The sequence below is a fragment of the Puntigrus tetrazona genome, chromosome 25 (assembly GCF_018831695.1).
Source record: "Puntigrus tetrazona isolate hp1 chromosome 25, ASM1883169v1, whole genome shotgun sequence".
In the NCBI taxonomy this organism is placed as follows: Eukaryota; Metazoa; Chordata; class Actinopteri; order Cypriniformes; family Cyprinidae; genus Puntigrus; species Puntigrus tetrazona.
The window spans coordinates 6,446,216-6,471,766 of NC_056723.1; the positions used below are offsets into that span (position 1 = coordinate 6,446,216).

The window sequence follows — 25,551 nt, forward strand, 5'->3', positions numbered from 1 at the left end:
TCTCCGCCTTCACCCAGGTGTTTTTCTTAATGTTGTAGAAGAATAATTCATTGTACAGAAACGTCTGAAAAAAATGAAACATGACTTTTTGGACTCATTTGCCACAAAATTAATACTCATACTGCATAGTAATACATCAACTATATATTGAAATATTTTTAGAAATAGTTAATTCAAAAATATAGCAATTTATTATATCCAGCTTTGACTGGTAGCTGGTTTCTACCTGGTCTAACATAGTCATTACCAAGCAGACCATCTCATACTACTAACAAAGCTATTTTGGGATGAAAGCAGACACTTTTATCCAACGCAACTTACAAATATAACAAGGTTAAGATGGTCAAAATTATTTAACCAGCTGCTGAGCATCTCAGACGAGCTAGAAACCAGCTCCAAAACAGCCGCACGTTTACCGACACGAGCGCGTACTTTCTTCCCGTTGAAAAACTCCCCTCCGAACAAAAGCAGCTCGTCTTTTTCGGGATGCGCACACAGAGAAGCGTTCAACCTGCGGAGAGCGCGAGCTGTCAATCAGATGCGACAGGCACGTGACCCACACCTGTACACGTGAACACACACCTGGGGGACGGAGGGGCACACGCCGTCTCCACCACCTGCGTCTTTTTCGCGTCGATAGACTGAAATTCTGCGATTAAAGCCTCCAGATCCTCCTGATTCAGTGAAACACAGAGTAAAACTGTGACATTTGTGTCGGGTTATAGCTTTCAGTGTCGATGACGGCACCTTAAGCAATAAATTCGCTCACCTCCTCTCTTTTTGATCTTTTGGACACCTTCTTCTCCATTTTAGCTGCTGTCTTCTCGGCTCCTTTCACCTTCTTTTCCTTCTTACCCTTTTTACCCATTTTGGCTGTTTTAAAAGACACAGATTGACTTGAGCGCGGCAATTACAGCCACATGGAGCTTTAAATGAACTACAAGACCGACGTATCAAATACTTCCGCCAACAACACGCTTCTCGAGGGCTGGTTTCTAGCATTTCTGCGCTACAGCGCCGTTTGCTGGAGTGGCTGAACATGGTCGTGCTGACAAACTTCACAAATACGGCAATATAAACTTTCCTAGAGAAATGAAATTAAAAAAGAGGAAATAAACGATTTAAACTAAGTTCAATCCAATTTTCTCAGCATCAAATAAAATAAAATATTCAAATGAAATTTAAAAAAAAATCACAGCATCGAACAGCAGATGGCATATGTCATTTCCCCCTTGAAACATTACATGTTAAAAATAAAAAATAGAAATAATAAATAAATTGTATATATATATATATATATATATATATATATATATATATATATATATATATATATATATATATATATATATATATATATATATATATATATATATATATATATATATATATATATAATGTATGTATATGTATATATATATATATATATATATATATATATATATATATATATATATACACACACACATTATACAAACAAATGTAAAACAAAAACTTATAATAATGATATATTAAAAATAAAAGTGCAATAATAATAATAATAATAATAACTGTCCTAATAATGTTCTCTCTGTATATGTATATATATATATATATATATATATATATATATATATATATATATATATATATATATATATATATACAAATAAAATCTTTTTAACTATCACTGATATCACTATCAACATCTATACACAATATATGCTGTTTAGATTGCTGACCCAGAAAAGGTCATATAAATTTCAAATCATGTAGGGATATGAAGCCTCTACATTCCTCTAAACAATGTGGAATGTGTAAACAGAGTGAACTGATACGGTTTACATTCGTTTACCATGGGATCACTCCCACAGGCCCTGACCCACATGAAGCTCGGACACCCATCCTTCTCAGAAATGACACTAATTAACATGCATGTCTCGTTCAACTGAAGCAGTTTCATACATAACATGCGGTATCAACAAATATTTTACTTCATAACATATACATTATAATTGCCCCAAACAACACAATGACATAAGTACACATAGAGCACATGTTCAGTGTTACATAGCAGAGGAAATTAAAGTGATCTGAATCACTGAGAAATATCTCCTCACACTGTCAACAACCAGAGAGAGAAGCAATATCCTTATCAGCCGGGCATTCATTTTTATTAGTCAGTGCTATGTGTGTGTGAGAGAAACTTGATATTGCCATGCAGTGTTTCTTTATGAAGACACGAAAACCATTTTAAAAAAGTTATTTTACGAACATACGTGTGTTTTCTTTATGAAATGTCCATTCCAGAACAAAACAAAGCTACGGCCTTGGTTGGTAAATATGCCATGTTGTCCCTTTTAACTTTTTCTAACATAAAGGACAAATAAAAGCCTGTGTTGCCAAGCACATGACCACCCAAATCTTGCTTCCAGTCACCTGACTGCCACTGTGAAAGTGGAATCGTGCCCTTGAGTGAGAGATTTGTCTAATTCTCTGTGTGTGTGTGTGTGTGTGTGTGTGTGTGTGTGTATGCGCACGAGTGTGTGAGCCTCTCAGCCTCCAGACTTCCAGTCATACGTCTCACTCCGACACCTTTTGACCTCCGTCTCTCTGCCCCTTCCAATCCCAGCCTCCTGTCGTTTTCTATTCAACTTGTGCAGTTTCCATTAAAACAAGTGGTGCAGAAGGACACGAGGCCTGCCAGGAGTGATTTGCTTGGTTCGTTTGTTGAGGACAGATATAATTATTTCCAACAGGTCGTGATGCACGCTTCCGTATGGTTTAATTTTTTACTCTTTAATTTACAAGTTATATCAGTCATAATTTTTGCACCAAAGCATACGTAATTTGACCCCTAGACTTTCCGAATATCAGCATATATCACACTGCTGTTTAGCAGGAACTGGCAAAAGCATGAATAGGTTAACTATTATTATTCATTTTCATGTTCATTTTTATGTCTACATATAATGTTAAGCTAATATCGCCCCCGTCTGCACTCCTCAAAACCTCTGGTCTCGGCGTCAGGAAACACTTGTGAATTGACACATAAGTGTTTTCTGTGACGTGAATCTCGGAGAACATGGGCTTCTGTGTGCGCATGAACTTGCGTTACCGGAGAAAACAGACGAGCCGCTCCATCCTGATATCAGCTGCACAGAAGGCTTCTGTATTAGAGTCGTGACCGCAGGAACGCCTGTGATATAAAGCAACGAGATGAGATTTGAAGCTCACCATAATGAAAATATTGAACATGGCAACAAGTGATTTTATCTGTAAACCAGAGAGAAATTACTGATGATTTGCCTGTTGCCAAGAGACTAAAGCAACAGAGCTCATTCTCTCAGGTAAACACAAACACAATCAATAATAGAGGCAACGCAGCAACAGTGTATATATATATATATATATATATATATATATATATATATATATATATATATATATATATATATTTCATTTATTTATTTTTTAATCAGAGAATTATGAATTTAATATGATGGTGAATATATAATAAGGCGACATATATTGATTTGGTCTTGAAGCCATCAAAGAAATTAATTACTTTTAAATTGTAACCGTATTTTAAATTATTTCTGGTTTAACTGTTTTTTAGAGGAGTTACGGCTTAGTAAGCACGGTTTGTGAGTGAGGTGATTCATTTTATAGTGATTGGCTCTTAACCTTCTGGTAGTGCTTGATTTTATTTTAGGAGCTTGAACTTTTTCTTTGCTTCAGGCAGACTGATGCAGCTAAACACTAAACCCTTATGACCAATAGATAAAGAGCATGCCCAACCTTTAGCTTTCTCATACAGTCTGAGGTAGAAATCTCCATCTGGTTGCCACATCGAAAAACTTCCCTCACTGCATTTAACTAACTGCAATTCTGTTGACTCTTTCGCTTCAAATTAGGACACATTCGTTGTTTCTAATCGGTTTTTACCTGACAGGGTCTCCACCATTTCGTAGAATTTATGAAAAATGAAAAGGCCTGCAATACAGACTCATCCGTCCAAGCAGCACAGCGGTCAGCCGACTAGACTGTTCTGTTTTTGACGACACACCGTCTTTTCACATGAGGCCTGCAGTCAGGAGGAGGCCGGTCAGTGTCTACACGTTACATTTAACAGTAAAGTATGAGGATTCTTTTCCGAGTAGGTTAGTGTGTAAGGTACTTGAAGAGTTACTACTCATACACGGGCGACACAACTTGAGTTTACAGACTAGTCCCGTGCCTTGAAACCTAACAAGTATGCTGATATGTAGTCTCTTCATAAGCACTGGCACTTTTAGGGTGCTTGTCAAAACAATTCAGTCAACTTTGTAATAATAATTGAGTGACATAATTTGTTTTTAGCTCATTTTCTAAAAGTAAAAAGCCGAATAGTTAAAAGTGAACCATTATAAGTTTTTTATAGTTTTATGTAAACTTTGTTTTCAACATGTTGAAATCACATGATCACTAGAGTAGGCTACTAGATTATCCGCTGACTAATAATCTGTATTTTTGTGTCTAAAAGATGTTTTCAGACAGCACGATCAGATGAAAAAATTATGCAAGTATACTATTAGTATACTTCTTTTAAACTAAAATAGGAAAGCCATTTTTTGTCTATTTATGTATACTTGACTTATACCTTATGGGCCTATGAGTATACTTGAGGTATAAAACTACTTAACTAGTTGTTTACTGATACTATACTTCAGTGTATTAAAAATGCTACTAGTATTTGCAGTACAAGCTAAAACTTTGATTTAAACCAGTTGTGTACTCAAGGTTTACTATTGTTATACTTAAGGTACACCTTCATGTACAACAAAGTGGGTCAATTTAGTCCCAGTGACTACTGAGATAGTACACTTACGAGTATACTGCTAGTGCACTAGCTACACAGTATATTTAAAAATATACTTGAACTTTAATGAAATAAACTTGAAGTATACGACTTTTCGGTAAGGGCATCACAACAGAAAGTTTCTCAAGTGGTGGATATCTGATTATCTGGGCTTTAATAATATTAGCACAATAACACTAATACACCGTTCATTGTTCTAAAACGCTCTTAAATGTTTATGCATTTTAACCTTTTCAACAACGGTTTGCGTTAAAGTATCAGACGGTTTAGAGATCATCCAAAAGTAAAATTAAAATGTTTAAAAAATGGTAAGAGAAAGTTGGTTCCCTGTATTGTTTATTTACTGCTTGGAATAAATTAACAGGCCTACTTATATACAGTCTTGGTAAATTGTTTTAACATCAGAGCGCATATAGTTTATCGCTTTCAGATGACACTTAGTGCCAGTAGTGCAGAAATATTATCTTACTTTTAAATAGCTGAATTAGCGCTCTTCACGATTCGTCAATTAAGCGGTTCCTCCCACTTTTTAACCAAATGAAACTAATGTTCAAATGACACTAGCTAATCGTTTCCTGGCAACTCACATGACTAGGGCTTTCCTTAGGCCACAGCAGCTGATCACGGATATCCTTAGGAGAAAAATGACTTTTAGGTCATTTTTCCAGAGTCCAACTTGCATCAGACCATTTTAGTCACGAGCAACAGGAATTTATGACTGAGAAACTTTGCTTGAGGGAACCCTGCCATCCAAACCCCATCTAGAGTTTTCCTAATGTAAAAGAATGTTTTATTTAAAGAAAATGCAATTATATATAACTATATATATATATATATATATATATATATATATATATATATATATATATATATATATATACACACTATTCAGTACATTGTTATATTGTAGTGGTGTAGTCACCACCATATGTTGTTTTGATAGTATACTTATTTACTAAGTAATTTATTAAGCGCACTTATATTTATGCTATGTCAGTAGCAACAAAATATGCTGATCTGCTAAAAAAACGCAAGCACTCATGCTTTGAATGCATGTTTTATTTCTGAATACTCAACAATGTCCTGCAACAAAGTAAAAATCACACAGCATGAATTGTTTAATTTCTAAAAAAACGTTTTTGTAGACGTTGAACCATCACAACAAACTGCTCCACAGAATCTGTTCGTAGTTGTGTTTTACTGGACATCACCGAGAAAGACAGGACAGATGGTTGGCAACACAATACTTCAAACTGTTCAGAGTACTATAAGCAGAGTAGTGCCGATTACAGATCATCTAAAGATGTCACAAGAAAACAGTCCTCTCTCAAACGAGCTGATGAAAGACTGAGTCTGCCCTCAGGTAAAAGGGTTTTGCATGCCTGTAGAGATAGGTCTAAAGTGAAATATACATGCTAGTTTATAAATGCAAAACATGGTGTTTATAGAAACAAACGTTTGAAGAAACAGTTAAGTGGACAAAAGAACATAAGCGCATACACATAGGAGTCAGATATATCTCTTTTTTTCGTAAGTATTTAGTAAAGACAACAAAGATACCAAAAGGTCTGTGATGAGCAAATTTCATCATACGTAAAAAAATTAAAATTAGCGAAACGTAGCGTAACTGTGGTGCGGTCTGATTTCACGGGCAGGTGTCAGTGCAGGCAGACTCAGCATCATCTGCAGTTATCTTTATATTAATGGGCACAAATTAAAACTACGCCAAAGACAACAGTTACAAAAACATTTACAGATTTACCAAAAAAAAAAAAAAAACTAATAAAAACACAAATATAAAAGAATCATTTTCTGAAGAAGAAAAAAAAATATCAGTAACAATTTATTTTCAGCATTTTTTTTCAAAAAATGCTCGGTAAAAAAAATATTAGAGCACTAAATGAATGACTCTAAAAATAATAAATAAATACATATAAGTAAATTTCTACATAACTATTTAAAATTAGATAAAAATTATCTTGTCGGCTGGAGTGTTAGTCATACTGCTGTAATTCTCTAAATAAAAAGCTTCATTATCTAAACACCCACAATAAACAACAGCACTGAAGAAAAGCATTTCAGATCTACACAGTCCTTCCATCCAGAAGCCTTGGAAATGTTTCTGTAATCATAATAACCATAGGACAATGTCCATTTTGTCCAAAAATAACACCCAAAACATCAATTGTGTTTCTCTCTCCACTTTTAAACGGAAAATGTGCTTTTTCGCTCGCACATACAGCTGATTTTGGTCCAGTACAGGAACAAACGTCCGTTCGAAAAATAAAGATAACGTAAAAAACTACGTACAGCCATCTAAAACGCAATAACGATACCGCATTTTCACGCAAATTCATTTAGAAGTTTTCAGTTCGCAAACTGATGAGGCACTAAAATCTCTTCGGTAAAGGTTTTTTTTTCACGGTACAATAAAAAAACGTAACTTTCTTTCAAAAGTTCGGAACTACCGAGCAACTTTGTTTAAATAATTGCCAAATTCAAGGGGAAACGAAAAATTAAAAAAGGTGGTCCAGTGTTAAGTACTTCACGTATATTTGCATAACATATGCAGAAACGGCGTTTCATCTTTTCTGCTTCACTTAAATCATAATTAGGCATCAAAATATACAGCAAGGTCTATGAATGTAATGTCCTGTATGTTTGCTGAGGTAAGCAGACAGGCTATAGGTATTCTGATGAATCTGCGAATACTGTACGTCTACGCCTTCTGTCATTTTCAATTAGAGGACCGTAACCAAACGAAATGGAGGTTCCTTGAAATTCTTAGCAACAATTGAAAAAAACCTGCATTAAGCTATCAAAAATAAATCTGTTGACGTATAAAGTCATATCAAGTCGATCTCGAAAAATAACACAATTCTACAGCGACAGACAAGGCACAGCAAACTGGTCGTTATCTGCTGTAGACAAACAAACGCGTAATACAAGATGCGAATTATTGGGTCGGGTGGGAATCACGCCTCTGGTTGCTGTGAAACACAATGGAGCCTCTCCACAAGTACGAGGGCAGCTCGGTACGCACTTTTCCTCACGTACATTCTGAAATAAAAGCTAAAAACGCGACACAGGAAGCCAAAAAATCACAAACAAAGCCCTAAGTGAAGGGACGACCAAGTTATATGACACATATCTCCGGTAGTTTTAAAAATATATAATATATAAAATAAATCGAAAGTCCTGATTGAAAACTTACAGGTCAAACGTAAAGACCGAAACGTATACAGTATAATACATTTGATTGAGGAAGGATCGGCAAAATCTACATCTCAACTGAAATGCTCCTGTGGCCTGATGTTGTCTGGTTTCATATGTGGTAATTCATATGGATTTTGCCCGTGTCAGCAGGATAAGACGTGTTTCTGGCTCACGCAGGAGGAGGTGAGGCAGTCGAGGGATACGGTAAAGGGGGTCTGAGGTGGGTACGAAAAGACTTGTGCGTGGAAGAGGCATCTGTAGCTCCGTTTGGTCTTCAGGACTCCTGAGGTACCACTTCCATCAGCTTCTGGCATGTCGCTGTGGCAGAGACTGCACAGAAAAAATAAAAATATATATATATATATATATATATATATATATATATATATATATATACACACACACACATATATACAATTGATCAAAAGTGTGAGACTCAAAATTTGAAAACAAAATAATGTCTCATTTACTTACAATCTAAATTAAATCTCATCAGGTAAAAGACCCATCCTACATTACTTCCACCAAATACAATAAACATCTGTAAACCTTTTAAAAATTGGAGGTTGAATGCATAGCAAATGTCGAATTTTGTCTTTAAAAGCAGTGCTGTTGACAACTTAGCCAACAAAACCTGAGGAACACTTCAGTAAGATTTTAACTGGCTAGAAGCATCTTTTTCTCACTGCTGTAAAGCAAAGAAGTGGTGAGACACTCACAGATGATCTGCAAGAGCCATTTTGGCTTGTTCTGCCACCAAACACCGAAGAGGTACACAGGCACTCCTGTGGCGATGATTCCAAATCCTATAGCGCACTCCACAGGGGTCTTCCAGATGGACACCACGATGAGGAACAGGCAGGCCAATACGAAGACAATGGGCAGCAGAATATTGACCTAGTGAACAGAGAGGTGGAACAGCTTTGAAAATGCGATCAAAAGTCTATTAAAAGTATGTTTATTAAAGAACATTTACTTCACTTATGAAAGACACGCACTGTAGAAGTGTTGAGCTCAATGTTACTGTCTCTGACAATCACCATTCTTCTCTGGCTGCCCATTTTGGTAGGACATCCTGATCTTTGATGTTTGGGTTGTGTTGTGTTGTGTTTTCTCTATTTGTATACAATGGACTTCACAGAGCTCTAAGAATGGTTCAAAGCTCTCCTTTTTATAGCCTTTTTTCCCCTTACAACTTCATCACAGTGTTCCCCGGGTAGGTTCTTGTCTTTGTGATAGCCAGACTAATCTGGTTTTGTGGAATGGTTTCACTTACTTAGCTTGTTTACAGATGGCCTGATACCTTCCTCAAGCTTGCTCTGATCAAGAATAGGTCATTGCTAATGTCATTACTTTTCACTTCTACATTATGATTTTAACTTGCACATTATGATTAGTATTTATGATGTCTCAGTCACTTCTGAGTAGCTTAAAGCATCCTTGCTGAATAAAAGTATTACCAACAGGGCTTAGTCCAAGTCCAAGACAAAAACGTAAATCTGAGCTGTTTCACCTAAAAGAAACTTGCATGACCGATCTTAAAACATGTGACTTTTTTTGTCTTAAGATGCACACCAGTAAAACGTGTTTATAAAAATGTCCTAATTGGCCTAATCCTGGTTTAGGCTAAGCCCTGTCTATGAAACCAGGCTGTTTTGGGGTCACCATTGACTTCTATAGGAGGAAAAAAATACTATGAAAGTCAATGGTGACCCAAAATATCTCGTTACAGCTTTGTATCCTCAATGGTGAGTAAAATATGACAGAATTTTGTCTATTTGTTTAATTTAATAACTAAAACAATTACATGTCTCACCCCATTCTTTTAAACTGCAGTAAATAATTAAAGGCATAGTTCCCCCCAAAATGAAAATTCTGTCATTAATTACTCACCTTCACGTTGTTCCAAAGTCATAAGACTTTCATCCATCTACAGAACACGAATAGGTATTTTTGCTTAAATTCGAGAGCTTTCTAAACATAACCTTCATAGATGGCAACACAGCGGAAATATGTAAGGACATTGTTAAAATAGTCCATGTGACATCAGTGGTTCAAACATGACTTCACAATAAAAACAAGGACTTTATTCAATGGTTTCTACTCTTTCGGGTCCTCCACCATATATGGGAGTATCACGAATGGCAAAGGTCTTATGGGTTGAGAACGACATGAGGGTGAAAAATGAATGACAGAATTTTCATTTTGGGGTAAACTTCCCCTTTAAAAAATACTATTTACAGTGAATTCTATGTCAAAAATATTTTCTGATTACTAATACTAATACTAATATTTTTCTGTCAAATTACTATGACACCCTATCGTCTTAATTTAGTAGAAATAGTCTTTCCATCTAGAAGTTTGACACAGTTCAATTCATGAAACCACTAAAATGTCTAAAAGCAGATGAACCCGACATCAAAGGCGGTACTAAATACAGGGAATGAAACAAACAGCGGACTGTCACTAATGAGATGTAGACTGAGAGAAAGATTATAAGCAATAAGCAAATGGCCTCTTTCACTCCAGTGCCTCCAAACCTCATTTGATCAACATCCCTCTGTGTCCGGCAGATGAGCGGAGGCCACTGAGTGCAATGAGAGACTGAATGTGAGAGAAGCGCACAAAAGGGCCCTGTGTTACCGTTCTGTTGCTGGCTATGTCTGGTTTCCGACAGAGAACACGTATATTATGGCAGGTCACTTCTCATGCATTTGAAAGTATGACCTTGTTCACCCTCACACAGTCTATCAGTGTTCGCTAACTAGCTCCGCCCCCCCCTCCGTCGGCTCACCTTGATTGGTCTTTCTAATTCAGGTTTCTTGTAGCGTAACCACATCATGCCAACGATGGCCATGGCGATGCAGAGCCAATTAAAGAAGCTGAAGAAGTTGATGACGGAGAAAATGTCATTGGAGAAAGCGTAGAGAAGAGTCATGACACACTGTGGAGAAAAAGAAAAGGGTGATTAACTTTGGACATTATGAATTCAATTTAACAGTAATTAAGTTTTTATTATTATTATTTTATTAACATTATTATCGATATACAGCATTTCTATTACTTTTGAGAATTTTGAAAACATTTGAAAACTAATTTGCTAATAAAAATTAGTTGAATTTTTTTTTTTTAAAGAATGAATGAATGATACACTCCACAATTATAACTGTTTAAAACATATTTTTTTAATTGAAAAAATACATTTAAAAAATGATTCTATCAGATACTGGACTCAACAATGACTTTTAAGTTATAGTGAATGGTGTGGCTGGTTTCGGACATCTACCGTAAATAAAAGTGAAGGCAGGGGGGTCAAGAGGTCAGGGTGGATCATCGACAACAAACTGGGAAGATGACCTTCTCGTGAGCCCACGAAGAACAGCCTAAAGGGAAAGCGCAAGATACAACAGAGACCATTTTATCCATTAGGTATGATACCGATCTATTTTGAGATAACCTGACCGGTGTTTACAGTGGAAAAGCCTGCAGGGTGACTTTAGAACAACACTAACCAGGCAGATTAATTAAATAAACAACTTAAAGTAAAGTGATCTGATTAATGCGACCTCTTCCAACACAGTATATTTATAACAAGTGTGTGTGTGTGTGTGTGTGTGTGTGTGTGTGTGTTTGCGCATTACCTAGATGAAGTAAACAGAGAGCCATTCACAGAGCCAAAGCAGGAGAGGCCCACAAACACAGGGATTATCCAAGCCATTGGTCCTAGGTGGTAATTTCCAAAGTCCTAAAAAACAACTTAATTATTAAGCAACTTTAATAAACATTAATAAAAAGAAATCATTAAAGCAACTGAGCTAATACGGAATATCATGTATCGACGTGGCAACACTCACCACAGCAACAGCCTCAGATGAGAGCATTTGCTCCGGACTGAGTGTGGTAAAGTAGGCCAGGTTGGTCAGCACATAGACAACGGTGACAATGGGGAGTGAGATGATGATGGCCCGAGGCAGATTTCTGTAAAAAAATTGGCGCATACACTATTACATAAACCACCCTTCTCAAAAGTGTATATTTTGTTCCAGTTTGTTTTGTTTTTTAAGAAATGCCCCATTAGAAGTCTGACATGATTCATTTATTCATTGAGAGGAAGAGTCTAAAAAATATTTAATACATAACTTAAATTTTACCTCTAAAGAAATTTATATTACTCCAGTGTAAAAGTTATTACAAGAAGCATATAAGAAGATAAAAAACATCTCAACTTAAAATACAAATAAATATCAGCTTTTATTACATATAATAACAAGATGACTTGATTCTTTTTTTATAGGAGTAATTTTGCTTTTGGCAACATACAATAGAATATACATTTTAGTTGTTAATATATTTTTATGGGTAAACTTTAATTTTATTTATTTTTTATTTTTTGCTTAAATGGTTTATTACAATTTAAATTGTTTATTTTTACTATACAGCAGAATCCCACTCTACCTCCAAAAAAGGTTTGAATCAATGAGTGATTAAATAAATACAATTAAACGAGCTAAATTCAAAATACATTTAAAAAAATAAATGTACTGTACTATACTGTAACACAAGTAAAAGGTTTACCTTACCTGTATGGCTCAATCATCTCCTCTGTGACAAAATTCAAATAATTCCTGGTGAAAATAAAAAAAAGGAAACAAGAAAATGTAAATAATTTAAACACATCCTGTCCTACAAGTTTAACTGCTGAAGACCAATAATTAGAAAATATAAGAGAAATACATAGAAAAGAAAATATAACAATATGTAAAAAAAAATGTGAGAAATTAAACAAGCAATTTACAGAATTTCAAATAGTTTAAATTCTAATGCGGGTGAAATATGGGTGAAGTTTTGTGGATATAATAATGCTTCCTTGCGCACCAGCTGAATACGCAAAGTCAACTGTAAGTCAATCATTCAGATTTCCATGAAAAGTGCAAACACTGTGGCTTTTATTAAAACAACTACATTGTAATGTGGAATTAGATTTTCCAACTACTACATTTTTAAGGTGGACAAAAAAAAGGCTGTTTGAGACAATCAAAATAGATTTGCATGTAAAAGATATTTTTGTTCACATGGTTTATCCCATGAAAGTGGAAGTCTAATTCTTCCTCTTTTTACCAAGTTGCACCCAAATCTAGTTCTGCAGTCTTACCATCCTCCGTAAGCAAACAGCCCACTGTAAAGAGCCAATCCGATGTTGCCAAAATCTGTATTGGTTCCTTCGAATGAATTTGCAGGCAAAAGATCAGTAGTACCACCTACAACAGAAACAATCAGCGTGAAACAAAAGATTACATGGCGATGTAAACTATCAGGAACATTACATAATAAAACAACCCATAGAAGTCATAATATCTGGGGAGTACTCTGTAACTCCCACAATATTATCCCATGAGAGGAACAAACAAGCTTGCACGGAATGGTTTCAAGGTGGATGACTGTTTCCCGCTATCATAATACAATGAGTTTTCATGCTGACATTCCCAAGGCCGGTTGTGGGCAGTAGGTCGGTGAATGAGGGACAAGGTCACAGATGTGACATCTGAAATGCAAGAGTGATGGGAAACTAAAAGAGAAATTGTAGGGTTTGCAAATTCTTGAACACTCGAAGCTGGTGAATTTCCCACCGGATCAACAGACGGACATAGTGTTGTTTCAAGCTGGGGCCCGTTTTCTATCTCTCCCGTGAGAAAGCCGGGGGAGATCAAACCTCTACGTACATCCAGCTCTCCAAAGCCTGCAGGCTGTAGAGCGACGAGGGCTTCCCTAACAGAAGACGCAGTAAGGATTCGACTTATGGTTAGGAAACTCTGCCATTTTAAAGGTTTGGCCCAGCGGTCCAACAAGTGGTGTAGTATAGCAACAAACATGTGAGGTGTTGACAAAAAAACTAGTTCAACAGGTTTGAAGAAATCAATATGACTGAATCATCAAAAACTGTCTCGCAAAGTAGTCTCCCGTGTGCTTTCTTTGTTACTCTTTCGTCCTTTTGAGAATTTGTGGTTGGTTGTTTTTGTTCTTTCATTCCTCAGCTGCCCTCAAACACAATAGCATCAACTGATTTAATGTCCTAATTTGCATATTTTCAAGGTTTAATGACCTTGGTAGTAAAGAACATGATAAGCACAACCTTCTTAAATCTAAAAATTGACTTTCAGTAGAACATTTCTCTTTGTTTTCCCTGTCGTTAATGAATGGGTAACTATGGCAAATGGGAATTATATAATGCATTATAAATAATGTGCCGCCATTCCTCCAATATATATTAATAAGTGTTCAAGAGTTTATAGTCAGCAAGGTTTATAATAAGAAAGAATAAAAAATTTGCTTTCAAGTTTCAACATTTACTATTATCATATTTTTATTCAACAAAAATATTAACAGTTTTTAATACTGAAAATAATGCTTGTTCAGCAACACATCAACATATTAAATAAAGATGAAAAATAAAAGATAAATAAAGAAAAATAAAGATGCTTTTTATTTTAACATTTTATTTTTAAATTGTAATATTTCAATTCAAATTGATATATATATATATATATATATATATATATATATATATATATATATATATATATATATATATAAAATACTAATAAAATAATATTACTGTTTTACTGTATTTTTGATGCACCATTGTTTTATTTATTTTTAAATAGTAAAATAATACATATATGTTGATATATGTAGAAATTAATATTACCCAGATTAATAAACAATGTAAACGTATTAAAAAAATTATGTTTGCTAACCATTACATTATTTTAAACACATACCGCAAGTGTAAAAAAGTTAATTGTCCTGTGGCAATGAACTAAGTAAGTACTTTAGGCTTAAGTCGAGTTGGACTCCACCTACATGAACCATACCTTGGGGATTTGTGAACACGTCCACTTTGTAAGAATGATTGCAGCTCATGTGAATCAGTATGATCGATGGAGGCCAACGCCGCCTGGTCACATAACACGGGCAGCCGAGGTAGGTGTGTGTGTGACTGTATGCCTGAGGCAGCCAGGCACAGAACGAGACTGAAAGCCTCTATAAACTCTTTGTATAAACTTGAGTATTACAGGCTCAGACCTGAGCTACGCCAGCCCAGAGGAGCCCCTATCTCTGTCTGGGAGAAACGCTTCGACAGCAGATCTCAGCTCGCATAGCCTAGATTTAGTCTGAAGGGTTCCTAAAAACAACACGCAATCTCAAAAACACACTTTTCTAACAGACAACAGCGCAGTGTGTGAAGGCAAGTAAGTCCAGTTAGTAGTGAGTTGAGGGTCCAGTTCGGCATCAGTTGTGTAACCCTTGTCGCATCAATCTAGACCGCTTAAATGGACAAAGAGAATCATCTGAGATGAAAACTAGGGCGTCCGGCCAACGACATACTGGAAAAGTGTATTGTCTTACTTTAGTATGGAAAAAATATATTAAGATGGTACGCTACTTGCAAGTTTGTGATAAAATACAAAGTAATAAATGCTGTTCTCTGGCCTTGGTAAGTTACTTTGTTTTATTTAAATGTAATGATCCACTGTATATGTATTATATGTTGATCAAAATGGCAGAAAATGCAGTTTTTCTACAAATATTAAAATTTTAAGTACCTGCTGGGGGGTTTTGTTGTTGTTGAAAAAAAATAATTGTGGTTTCCACCAAAAAATAAATAAATAAATAAGCAGAACAACTGTTTTGACATGGATGATAATAAGAAATATTTCACGAGCAGGATAAAAGGCTTTCAGTTTTATATCATTCATTTCCCTTGAAACAAATAATACAGACAAAAATAAACCATTTTTAAATCAAAAGGAAGGAAGTGTTACACAATCTCAGAAGTAGTATTGTAGTCACGCTGGTTTCGTGTTGTTTTCCATTATGACCTATTTGCATCGAATATTTACTCAAATCATATATGTGGCTTGTTTGTTGTATTATTGGGCTTGTATTATTCCTGTTTCTGTTCCCTCTTTTTATCCTTTTATGTCTTGTCAGCTCTCAAATATGTTTATGAAAACAGTGAAAAAAACTAAACAAAACGTCCCAACAGTGATGTTAACAAGTGGGCGGAGTCTAAAAGCATGCGCAATCTCACTCTCTCTGTGTGGGCGGAGCTCCGGTCCCAGAAGAGCTTAAGATGGTCGATAAACCACGAGGTGTCCTGTTACATGCTACGTTTCAGCAACGGCTGAATGTGATGGAAATTAAGCAATAGTGACTTTCTCAAAACAAACACAACCTCTAAGATACACACCGAGACCTTTTCTGGACTTCTAAGTGAGATAAGTCTGTTACGCCGTTAAACAGAAGCTGCTTTGTGCACAGAGAGTGAGGCAGAGGGAGGAAATGTCAGAGAAAGATGCTGGGAATTAAACAGCTCTTTCAAAAGGGAGACTTTATAAAGAAAACAAACAGGATACTTGTCAGTTTGGCACGAGGACATTTCAGACATCTCTCAGGATGGGGAGGGTGTGTATGTCTGTGGTTCAAATTTACAGTCATCATTATCTGGCCTCGTTTTTGTCACAATTACTTTGCATTTGCTTATCTAGCTCGCACACAAAAACACCCGAAAGCTAGCCAGCTGACAGCGACAAGGCATCCTAGCTAAAACGAAAAGTCAAAAATGACTTATTTGAAACTCGCTACTGCTTTGAATGGAGTTTTGCTGTGTTTGAGTCATGTCGAGAACATCATATTTACCGGTTGAATGCACATGAATGCATCTAAAATGTCATAATTCAGATTGGGAAACTCTTTTCTGTGTTACAGGGTTGTGGGCGTCTCAGTGAAAAAATACGGGTTACGCAACAGATGCAGAATCTTGATATTAAATTTGTTGAAATGAATGGAATGGATATTTTTTTCATTCTCACGTGCAAAGCAGTTGCATGTTTACAATATGGTATTATTTTACAATTAGTGTACAATACATAATGACTCATTTACAGCAAATTCATACGTTTAATAAAAACATAAAAAAACAGGCCAGATGCGCATATTTTATTCTTAATTTTGTAGAAGTAGCTACTTTTTTTTTTTTTTTTTTTGAAATGGTACATTGCCATCTTACTCTGACCAAAGTGTCCTGAATGCTAAATTGACTTTACCATGTGGCTAAGCTAAAAATATGCAATATGCATAAAGCACATAAACTTTTAACATTAAAACACATTAATATATCAGCTAAAATACTATTTCCAAAACATTAACCAATTTTAATGTGTGTATATATATATATATATATATATATATTTTTTTTTTTTTTTTTTTTCTTCAATCCACCATCAATTCTGAAACCAAAGAAACCAACACCCAAAGCCAAGACCAAAATTTGGCATTCTAGGCAAAAATTGGGTGAGGCAGGCCAATTACAAGAGACGTGCCCTACCAGTGCTGGCTCCTATATTTAAAAATCAACATGAGCATGGCATCTTCTTCTCATTTTCCTTTCTTTCAGAAACTACCTTGTTGTGTGTCACTACACGTCCAGTGCTGTGGGCAGTGAGGTTAGGTGGATTGGAGATAAAAGATGAAAAGAAAAGCTAATAATTCCTTCGAATTAACCTGTCCTGTTTCGCTGACTCACAACTGAGTCAGTGATACCAGCTTTAGGCCTTTGTTTGTGCAGTAGACTCTGACATGCACCAAGTGAATGGACCTTTGTTAATCTGCATCTCAGACTGTGAAATCCTCTTTTTCCTTTCTGAATTTCTGAGGTTAGACCAGTAAACTAATGAGAAACAGAAACCGAACCAAAAAATGTTATTAAAGGAACAGTGCACCCAAACGTACATCTGCTTCATGCACGCATGTAAATGTTACTCCCCATGATACCACTGATCTTAATTTCGGTTGGTGACTGTGACCATTTAAACAAACTACATTGGTTGATGTCAAGTCTGGTTGCGAGGTCTGCCAGCTCGTACTACAAATCTTTGAACTCTTTCTTTTTGTTTACTCGCTCTTTCTCTACACTATTGCTGTCGGTGCTTTAGTGTCTCAGTAACAAACAATCAGAGCTGCTGTATTGGCTGCCCATTCAGCAGGTCTACAATTCCCTGCTAAACAGACTGGTTAGAAACGGAGTCCTAAAAGTGATGGAGTACCAACATATCATCAAGGCATGAGTCAAGACTGCTGAACCTGGGGACCGTTTCATAAAACAAGTTTACCAAATAAGATAGGCTTATTTTAGTTAAGCCGGGATCACACTGTGCTTAAAAGTCCTTTAAGATTGTGTATGATTGTATTGATCATGTCACACCATGGCACAGTTTGATGTTCATGAGTTTGATGTCAGAGTACAAGACTATGTGTAAGATTTTCTCACAGTGCCAGAATTTTGGTAAAATGCTGTAACTACTGATCAAAGACTACAGATTTTAGCCTAGGATTATAGGATTATATATAAAAAATTTGTCTCAGGTGGCCAAATCATGGCTAAAATCACACAATGGGAGCCAGGCTTTAGTCTGACTTATCTTGAACCAAATCAACTGACAATAAGTCCAACTAAATAAAATAAACCTGGCTTACCTTGTTTTATGAAACAGGCCCAAAACGCTTAATGCATTTAATATTATACATCAGTTATATATTACAGTGTGACTTCCTTATTTTCTAGCAATAAGCAGTAAAAGTGGATGAAAAAGTTTGGGAGAAGCTTGCTAGTTTAATTTCAACTGTTGGTTGGTACTTAATTATACATATATATTTAATATATATATATAAGATAAAATTATTTGTTTAATTTTTCTTAGTAAGAGGACAAAGATTATTTAATGAGATGAGACTTGTCTTCAAAATGATAATATTTAGCATGATTTATTTGTTAAATCACCTTAAAAATGTATGATGTTAATAGTTGGATACAGTTCAGAAGCACTGAGGTAGGATATTTGATGTTTTTATCTAATAGTTTATCTATTACCTATCTATTAACTGTACCTATATTGCTTAAAAAAAAGTAATACCACACTAATTCATACCCTATTAATAGAAACAGTTAATTTTTGTACAAGGCTGATGATGAACTGAACTTGGTCCTAAACTTTATGTAGCTTGAAGACACTTTCCACCCAGCTAAGGGGCCACAAATCACCACTGTAATGAAAATCGTTGGAACGGCTCAGCGTATCCATAGCAAAAATAAACAAACACTAAAGCCAAGGTCTACCTAAGACCAATACAAATCTTTATTCATACCAGAAACCATAAATAATCCTTCTGCCTCGATTTACAAGCATACACTATTCGTACGGTTTAATCTAATTGATGTTTACAGCCATTAGCCAAAACTACAGCATTTGTTCGTTTTCCATTTCATTTATCAGCCTTTGTTTAGCTAACTGAGCAATTTTTTGGTGTGCGTGTTGGACGTATTTGTGTGTTACCCACCTTTGCCGATCTCCACGAAGCCAATAATGATGATGAGACCCAGGGCAAGTAGCTTAGCAGCAGCGAAGGCATCTTGAACCCTTGTGGCGGCCTTCACGCTGTAGCAGTTGACAGCGGTCAACAACACTATAGGGAGAGATAGAGGGAAAAACAGAACGGCGGGCACTTATTTTTAGTCTTTCACAACAGAGGCTCAGAGGAAGTTAACCTAAATACTTGGTAAACTAATTAGGCTAGAATTTGTCATCCACACTTTAACTCAGGATGTGTTGTTCCCAAAGTGCTGTTTACATCGCAGCTATACACGTGGCGGCATGATGTGGTGGGCTACTTTTTCAAACAGAACAGCATGGCTGCCAAAGTTATTAAGGTTGAATAGAAAAAAGACATCAAATGAAATTTGGTGAAAGAGCTATCTGTCCAATCTTGAAAATGTTGGCAGCACATGTAAGTTAAAATATTTAGGAATATTGTATCTAGAGCACATAATAATCTGCCTAATGGGTTTGTATTGTATTACAGGGTGGATATGCAGATAATTATTACCTGAATCATAGGCAAATGTCTTGCCCTACTTTTGCGATCCACTTACTTCGCGATTTTTGTTTAATTCAGTTTCAACGCGATTAACAGAAACCCTTCTCTGTCATTAAATATAATGAATAAGACTGATTAGCTTTGTCGGGGTGGATAACCTTGTGGGTGGCAAGGGGATTTGGGATTTGAAGAAACAAATAGCATTTTCTATCTGATAAAAATTGTAAATAAAAATGTATTAATTTAAATTTAACAAAGCTATACGTCTGCTATGAACAGTCAGTTTTTTATTTAATTTATTCTGGCTCTTTCGAGCTTGGCAGTGCTCGTGGATAGCGGCCATTATTTTGTATCTCCATAAATCCGTTATATCTGTCATAAAATCAACCCATACACCTTTAGGGGGTTATAACATGTCCTCTGAAGAAGATCGATGGGCTTTTGTAACAAAAATATTTCTAGTTTTCAAATTATAATATAAATAACTGACTTATAACGTGACATACGAGGTTGCATCATACATTGAGTCATAGTCATAATATTATTATTGTATTTTACAACAGTACAGTTTTAATACCAATATTACAACTATAAAACTATACATATATAAAATTGCATTTTTATGACACATTTTTGAACCTTATTAATATAGGAAAGCATTTAAATGCAAGAAGGTCTCCAAGCGGTCTCCAATTTCTCTGTGGGTTTACATGTTCCCTGTGTTAATCTTGAGTTTCCCCCATTATTCAAAGTTGCCACAAGGGTGTTTCCCTGTCTACAGTCCAAGGCACTGGGGAACCAGACATAGTTTGCGAAAACAATGAATGTATGAATATAAAATGAGCAGGTATAGGTGATACGGCGTGAAGTTCACTGACCAAACACTGGTAAACAGATTTTGAGGGAATAATAAAATTCATGAGCTTCTACCACCTCATCCTCCTGCCCCTGGCTCCAAGCTTCCCATTAAATGTGATTAACTAACGAATACTTCAAAGCAGCATTAGCTGTAAATCGGTCTGGGCACCAAACAGAGAAGCCAAGCCCAGCAGCCTTTGTGTGCCCCTAAAATACAAAAGGGGGTCTGTATCGGGTAAGACAGTAGGGTCCCCTAACTCAAGATCACATGCAGACTGTTGTATTACTCGGCTGGGCGTTGCAGTTCTTGTTCTTAATAGAGCGGGGATCATGAGACAGTGGTTGCTCCCTGAGCTTCCCTACGGCAGGAGCATGGTCCCGCTCAGGGGGCCTCTCCCATGGATACGCAGCGTAGTTTCATGCAACCAACCAATCCTGGAGTCCCTTTTCAATCATGACCTTAAAACACATGACAAACTGGGTCAGGGAAACAGTGGCCAGCTGCTATGCCAGCAGACCCAAATACTGTCTGAGTTTTCAAACCATGAAACTGAGCATTTATATCAAGGTAAATGCTGTTGCAAATCCCGTAACCTGTTGTTGCTCAGCTTAAATGCATGGCCATAGTCATCTTTACCTCCCTTTCTGTCTTGTCATGTGAGTTCTTATTGAAGGATTAGACAAGGCACTAACAGGGCGAGATTATAACGGATAGTGGGCGCTGTGTTCATTCACTCCCTCGCAATCACAAAGAATATGCATTCCTGTACCCCAATCGAGCATTCATCTGGCCTAAATGAGAAAGGAGGAGAAGAGAAAGAAAGAGGAGGCAAAGAAAAACACGGGGGAAAAAAAGAGAGAAATAAGGGTTTTAATTTGTCGGCCAATTGGTAATTAGGGCTTGAGTTAATTCTCCTAATCCTGACTGGTTTAAACCTGCAGGAGGGCTGCATTGCTCGCATGGCTGCCATGGTAAATCACAACCTTAACATATCGCCATGAGCACGCATGTCAAAGATCTGTGATTGTAGAGCTGCAGGGCTGCATTCATCAACTCTATTGGCCCTCCTACTTTCACTGCAAGAAACACACATTTATGGCAGAAAAGAGAATACTGTAATCTGATCACAATAATGAATATTCTTGGTATATAAATGCTTATTATGGTATAAAATTACACGTAAGTTAATTAATTATGAAGCTCATGCAACATGGTCGGTTATTGACTTACAACATGTAACATGAACTTCATAATTACTCTGCTTTTTAATTTCCACGCTGGGCAACGGATTTTTTTATTTTCTCAAAATATTAATTTATAACGAAAACGCAATAAATACTAAACCTACGCTACATGCGTGTAATAATACTAACAATGCAATCAATTTGCATAAAGCCCGCCAAGGCGGTGTAACAGAGCGAGCCACTTCCTCCCTACATCATCAAGATGATGAAATTTTTCTGCACCTTTTCAACATCACTCGGTTCCTCCTGTGGGCAACGCACGCGGTGGCACGCGTGGGCCATTCTGTCTCTAATTAGACATTTTCTATCACACGTGTAGTTCACATGTCTAACGAAGTGAAAAACGCGGCGTACGTGAGGAAATTTGAACGCGTTTCGATAGTTAATGATGAAGCGCGCGAACGGCTCGCGAGATGACAGCCGGGGTAAACTCCGGGGTCGGAACCGTTGACCTGAGGAGATTTGCGATAAATAGCGAAGCCTTAGGTCGCACTCTTTAACTTAGGCATAAATGAGCAAAGCGGACCTTCATGTCACCTAGCGAGGCAGGTAACAGGTTACTTACGGATACACAAGCAGGCGACCAGCTTAGCTCCCGTCTCAGGAACGGGACAGATGGGGAAGATGGGCTTCAGGAGGTATGTGGCGAAAACGTAGGCGACGATATACTGCGAGGACGGCCTGATGATGAGAAGCTCGATCCAGAGTTTGAGAAACGCAGGTAGGGAGCCGTAAACTTCAAGGATGTAAGCGTAGTCACCCCCGGATTTGGTGATGGTGGTCCCCAGTTCGGCGTAGCAGAGGGCGCCTATAGTGGAGAAGACGCCGCACACAGCCCACACGACCAGAGACAACCCGACCGAACCGGCTTCTTTCACCACCCCGGTCGGCGTAACGAAGATGCCGGAGCCAATAATGGTGCCTACAATAATGGCCACGCCGTTCACGAGAGTAATAGTTCTTTTCAGCACGACCGTCTCTTCCCCGTCCGCTGAGGTAATTTCTGCGGTGGGGCTTTCAGGCGTGCCGTCTCCTGGCCGGCTCACGTTGCCGTTCCCACCTCTGCCGGAGAGCATCTTCTCTGTCACTTGCTTGTCGTCTTCATCCCGGTCCGCGGACGTATTTGAACTCCGTTTCTTCAACCCAGACATCGCTCGGTCTTGTCAAACAAAGCTAGACGCTTTGTTTTGCTCCGTGGAGTGTAGAAACCACCCGTTCGGCTCCGTCGGACTGGGCTCGGCTGATGCACGGCGGTACCGCGGGGTCCGCTCTGACTCACAGAAACGTGGTTTCTGAAGCGTGTCAACGTTGTAGAGACACAAAAGCATCTCCTGATTCGGCCTGCCTCTTTCCTCCTCCTCGTCATTAAAGCGTTAGCTCTTAGTTGAGGTTTATATCGCCCTCTAGCGCCTATTACTGAGCTGTCCAGCTTGGCTTTTGCTAAATTTTCAGTTCAGTTGAACTCTTAAGTAAACCTTGGGATATCAAGTCACATAATAACATTTAAACAAATATATTAATTTATCTAATTACGTAACCCATACTGTAAAAATGTATTGTGTTTCACATTAAGTTTCTTTATGCATGGTAAACATTTCACTGTAAAATACTGTGTGGAAATGGAAATGAACACAGAATTACGTGCCCAGAATTTTTCACAAATTTTCTTAATCTGTTATGCTATGATTTTATGTTACAATTTATGTCACATTAATATTTTTGCATTATTTTAGTGGGGGTTTTTTGTCACAAGCTACTTGTGATGCTCTTTCATTCATCACATGGCTTACATTTGTTTATTGGTGTTTGTCAGCGTATTACAAATTAACAATCAGTTTATTAAATTATTATTACTATTATTTTCTAAGTTTCATTTGTAAAACCTAGTGTTTCCTCCATTTTTTAACAATAAGCATTCTAGCAAAAAAAAAAAAATCTGGCAACCACCACTGCTAATTTTTAAAACAAATTTAGGCTACAAGCTTATAGTTTAACATTTACACATATGTAATAAACATTTTTAATTTCATTTGGTATTAGAATTTCTCGCACAATCTCCCTTTCTAATTACTCTGACTTTTCAATTTTAACCATTTCGAATATAATCCTTGGCTAGACATGAAATTCTCTAGACTCAGATTCCTTTGATCGTAATGTCTGAAGAAACATGAAAAAATAACAAAGTTGTCCCTGCTAATTTCCTGTTTTCAGGTAAAGGCCCTTGAAACATCACAAATGTCACATCCCTGTGGGCTTTAAATAATATTGGTTCTCAAATTAAACAAAACAACAAACCAAAATTTCATCCAAATGCTTTCGTGTTTCAAAGAGAAAGACTTACATGTCACATGCCTAAAAAGTATCAATCTCTGTAGACCTGGGGAGCATAATCTGCAGGGGGCAAGTATATTGTACTAATGCTTGTGAACTTTATGACCTGTTTTAAGGAACGTTTGAGAAAAACCTGCCACCTGCATTCTTTTTGTATGCGCTCTCATTTATATTAGCTTTCCCATCACAAAAATTGAATTGTATTTATGGTTTTTGTTTGCTCAGCTTAAAGATAAATGACAAAGCATGTTACTTTTTATTTAATAAATCATGTGGTTGCTGCGGTGTTTAAGAGGTTTCTTTCTCTATAGGAGAAAGAGGTGTAGGTTATCACAAGGGCTGGTTATCGTTAAAAGTAGAAAACAATCAGCTCCCATCAAACTTTGTAGGGCCTGTCAGGTTTTTGGCCAAGATTTTATGTACATTTTTAGATGTACATCCCCACCCCACCCCCACCAGTTTGTTTGATTTAAAGAGGAAAGCAACTGGATTGGAGTTCTGAGGAACATCTTTTATCCATAGGTTCCTGTTTATAGAAAGAAAATAGGACTGAATGGAGTTTTCTTTTTGTCTAATAATAACAACCTGCAAAAACATTGAAGAACAAAACCATAGTAAAGGAAGCAGCCTGACATTAGCGGCTTCCATTCAATTAGAAATGTCTGATCATCAGCTAAATAGACCACAGAACACACCAGTGTCCTCTTTCCCTTGAGATGGTCCACAGCTGCATAACATCTTTTTATTGATTACAACTGTGACCCGTCTCCAGCATTTTTCAAAGAAGACGTCTTGATCTTTTGCTCTTTAATCAATTCACCTATAGTTTGTTTTTCCTGTAGAGCTCAAAGAGCGCGTTCCCAAATGCTTTTACACAATGATGGGAAACCGTGGAGTGTTTGGGATACGCAAAAACCCAGTGTCTCGTCCCATTTTTGTAACTCACGCAGCCAAGATCAACAAACACGGAACGGAATCCTTTTGAACCAAGTTTGAGACAAAACTCAATCCAGGTTCCCCAGCCTTTCTAAACACCCACACCCTGGCCTTATTCTCCGGCGCTTGTTTTTTTGAGGTGCTGTCTAGCTCCAACTGATGTGAAACTTGCTCTCCACCGTTTAGGGTTT

General features: G+C 36.9%; 2 protein-coding genes across 5 annotated transcripts in view; both read right to left on the reverse strand.

Moving 5' to 3' along the window:
* The window catches only part of klhdc4 (kelch domain containing 4), a 6,445-nt gene extending 5,479 nt beyond the window's left edge, over window positions 1–966 (reverse strand). For 2 of the 4 annotated variants that reach the window (XM_043227191.1, XM_043227190.1), the window contains exons 1-4: window positions 770–966; window positions 583–674; window positions 433–511; window positions 1–64 (exon numbers count right to left, since the gene is read on the reverse strand). The exon at window positions 1–64 is cut by the window's left edge and continues 35 nt beyond it. In XM_043227191.1, the coding sequence (XP_043083126.1) occupies window positions 1–64; window positions 433–511; window positions 583–674; window positions 770–868 (334 nt within the window). In that variant the 5' untranslated portion in view covers window positions 869–966. Of the gene's footprint in view, window positions 65–416; window positions 512–582; window positions 675–769 lie in introns of those variants that run through there. The other 2 variants (XM_043227192.1, XM_043227193.1) reach the window with 2 other exon arrangements.
* A 4,915-nt stretch (window positions 967–5,881) lies between these two features.
* On the reverse strand, window positions 5,882–23,576 carry slc7a5 (solute carrier family 7 member 5). The gene is made up of 10 exons (XM_043228365.1): window positions 22,659–23,576; window positions 19,454–19,579; window positions 13,209–13,314; window positions 12,637–12,681; window positions 11,911–12,034; window positions 11,698–11,801; window positions 11,343–11,439; window positions 10,851–11,000; window positions 8,776–8,953; window positions 5,882–8,386 (listed from the first exon to the last, which is right to left on the reverse strand). The coding sequence occupies exons 1-10, from the start codon at window positions 23,242–23,244 to the stop codon at window positions 8,331–8,333; spliced, it is 1,572 nt and encodes a 523-aa protein (XP_043084300.1). The 5' UTR covers window positions 23,245–23,576; the 3' UTR covers window positions 5,882–8,330.
* Between the last annotated feature and the right edge of the window lie 1,975 nt (window positions 23,577–25,551).

Excerpts from the sequence above, each read along its gene's own strand:
- slc7a5 (XM_043228365.1), bottom strand. The coding sequence starts at position 23,244 with ATGTCTGGGTTGAAGAAACGGAGTTCAAATACGTCCGCGGACCGGGAT. Across the intron at positions 11,440-11,697 it reads TCTCTGTTTACTTCATCTAG|GCTGTTCTTCGTGGGCTCAC; the intron begins GTAATGCGCAAA and ends CTTTCCCTTTAG. Across the intron at positions 8,954-10,850 it reads AATTAGAAAGACCAATCAAG|GTCAATATTCTGCTGCCCAT; the intron begins GTGAGCCGACGG and ends TCTGTTCACTAG.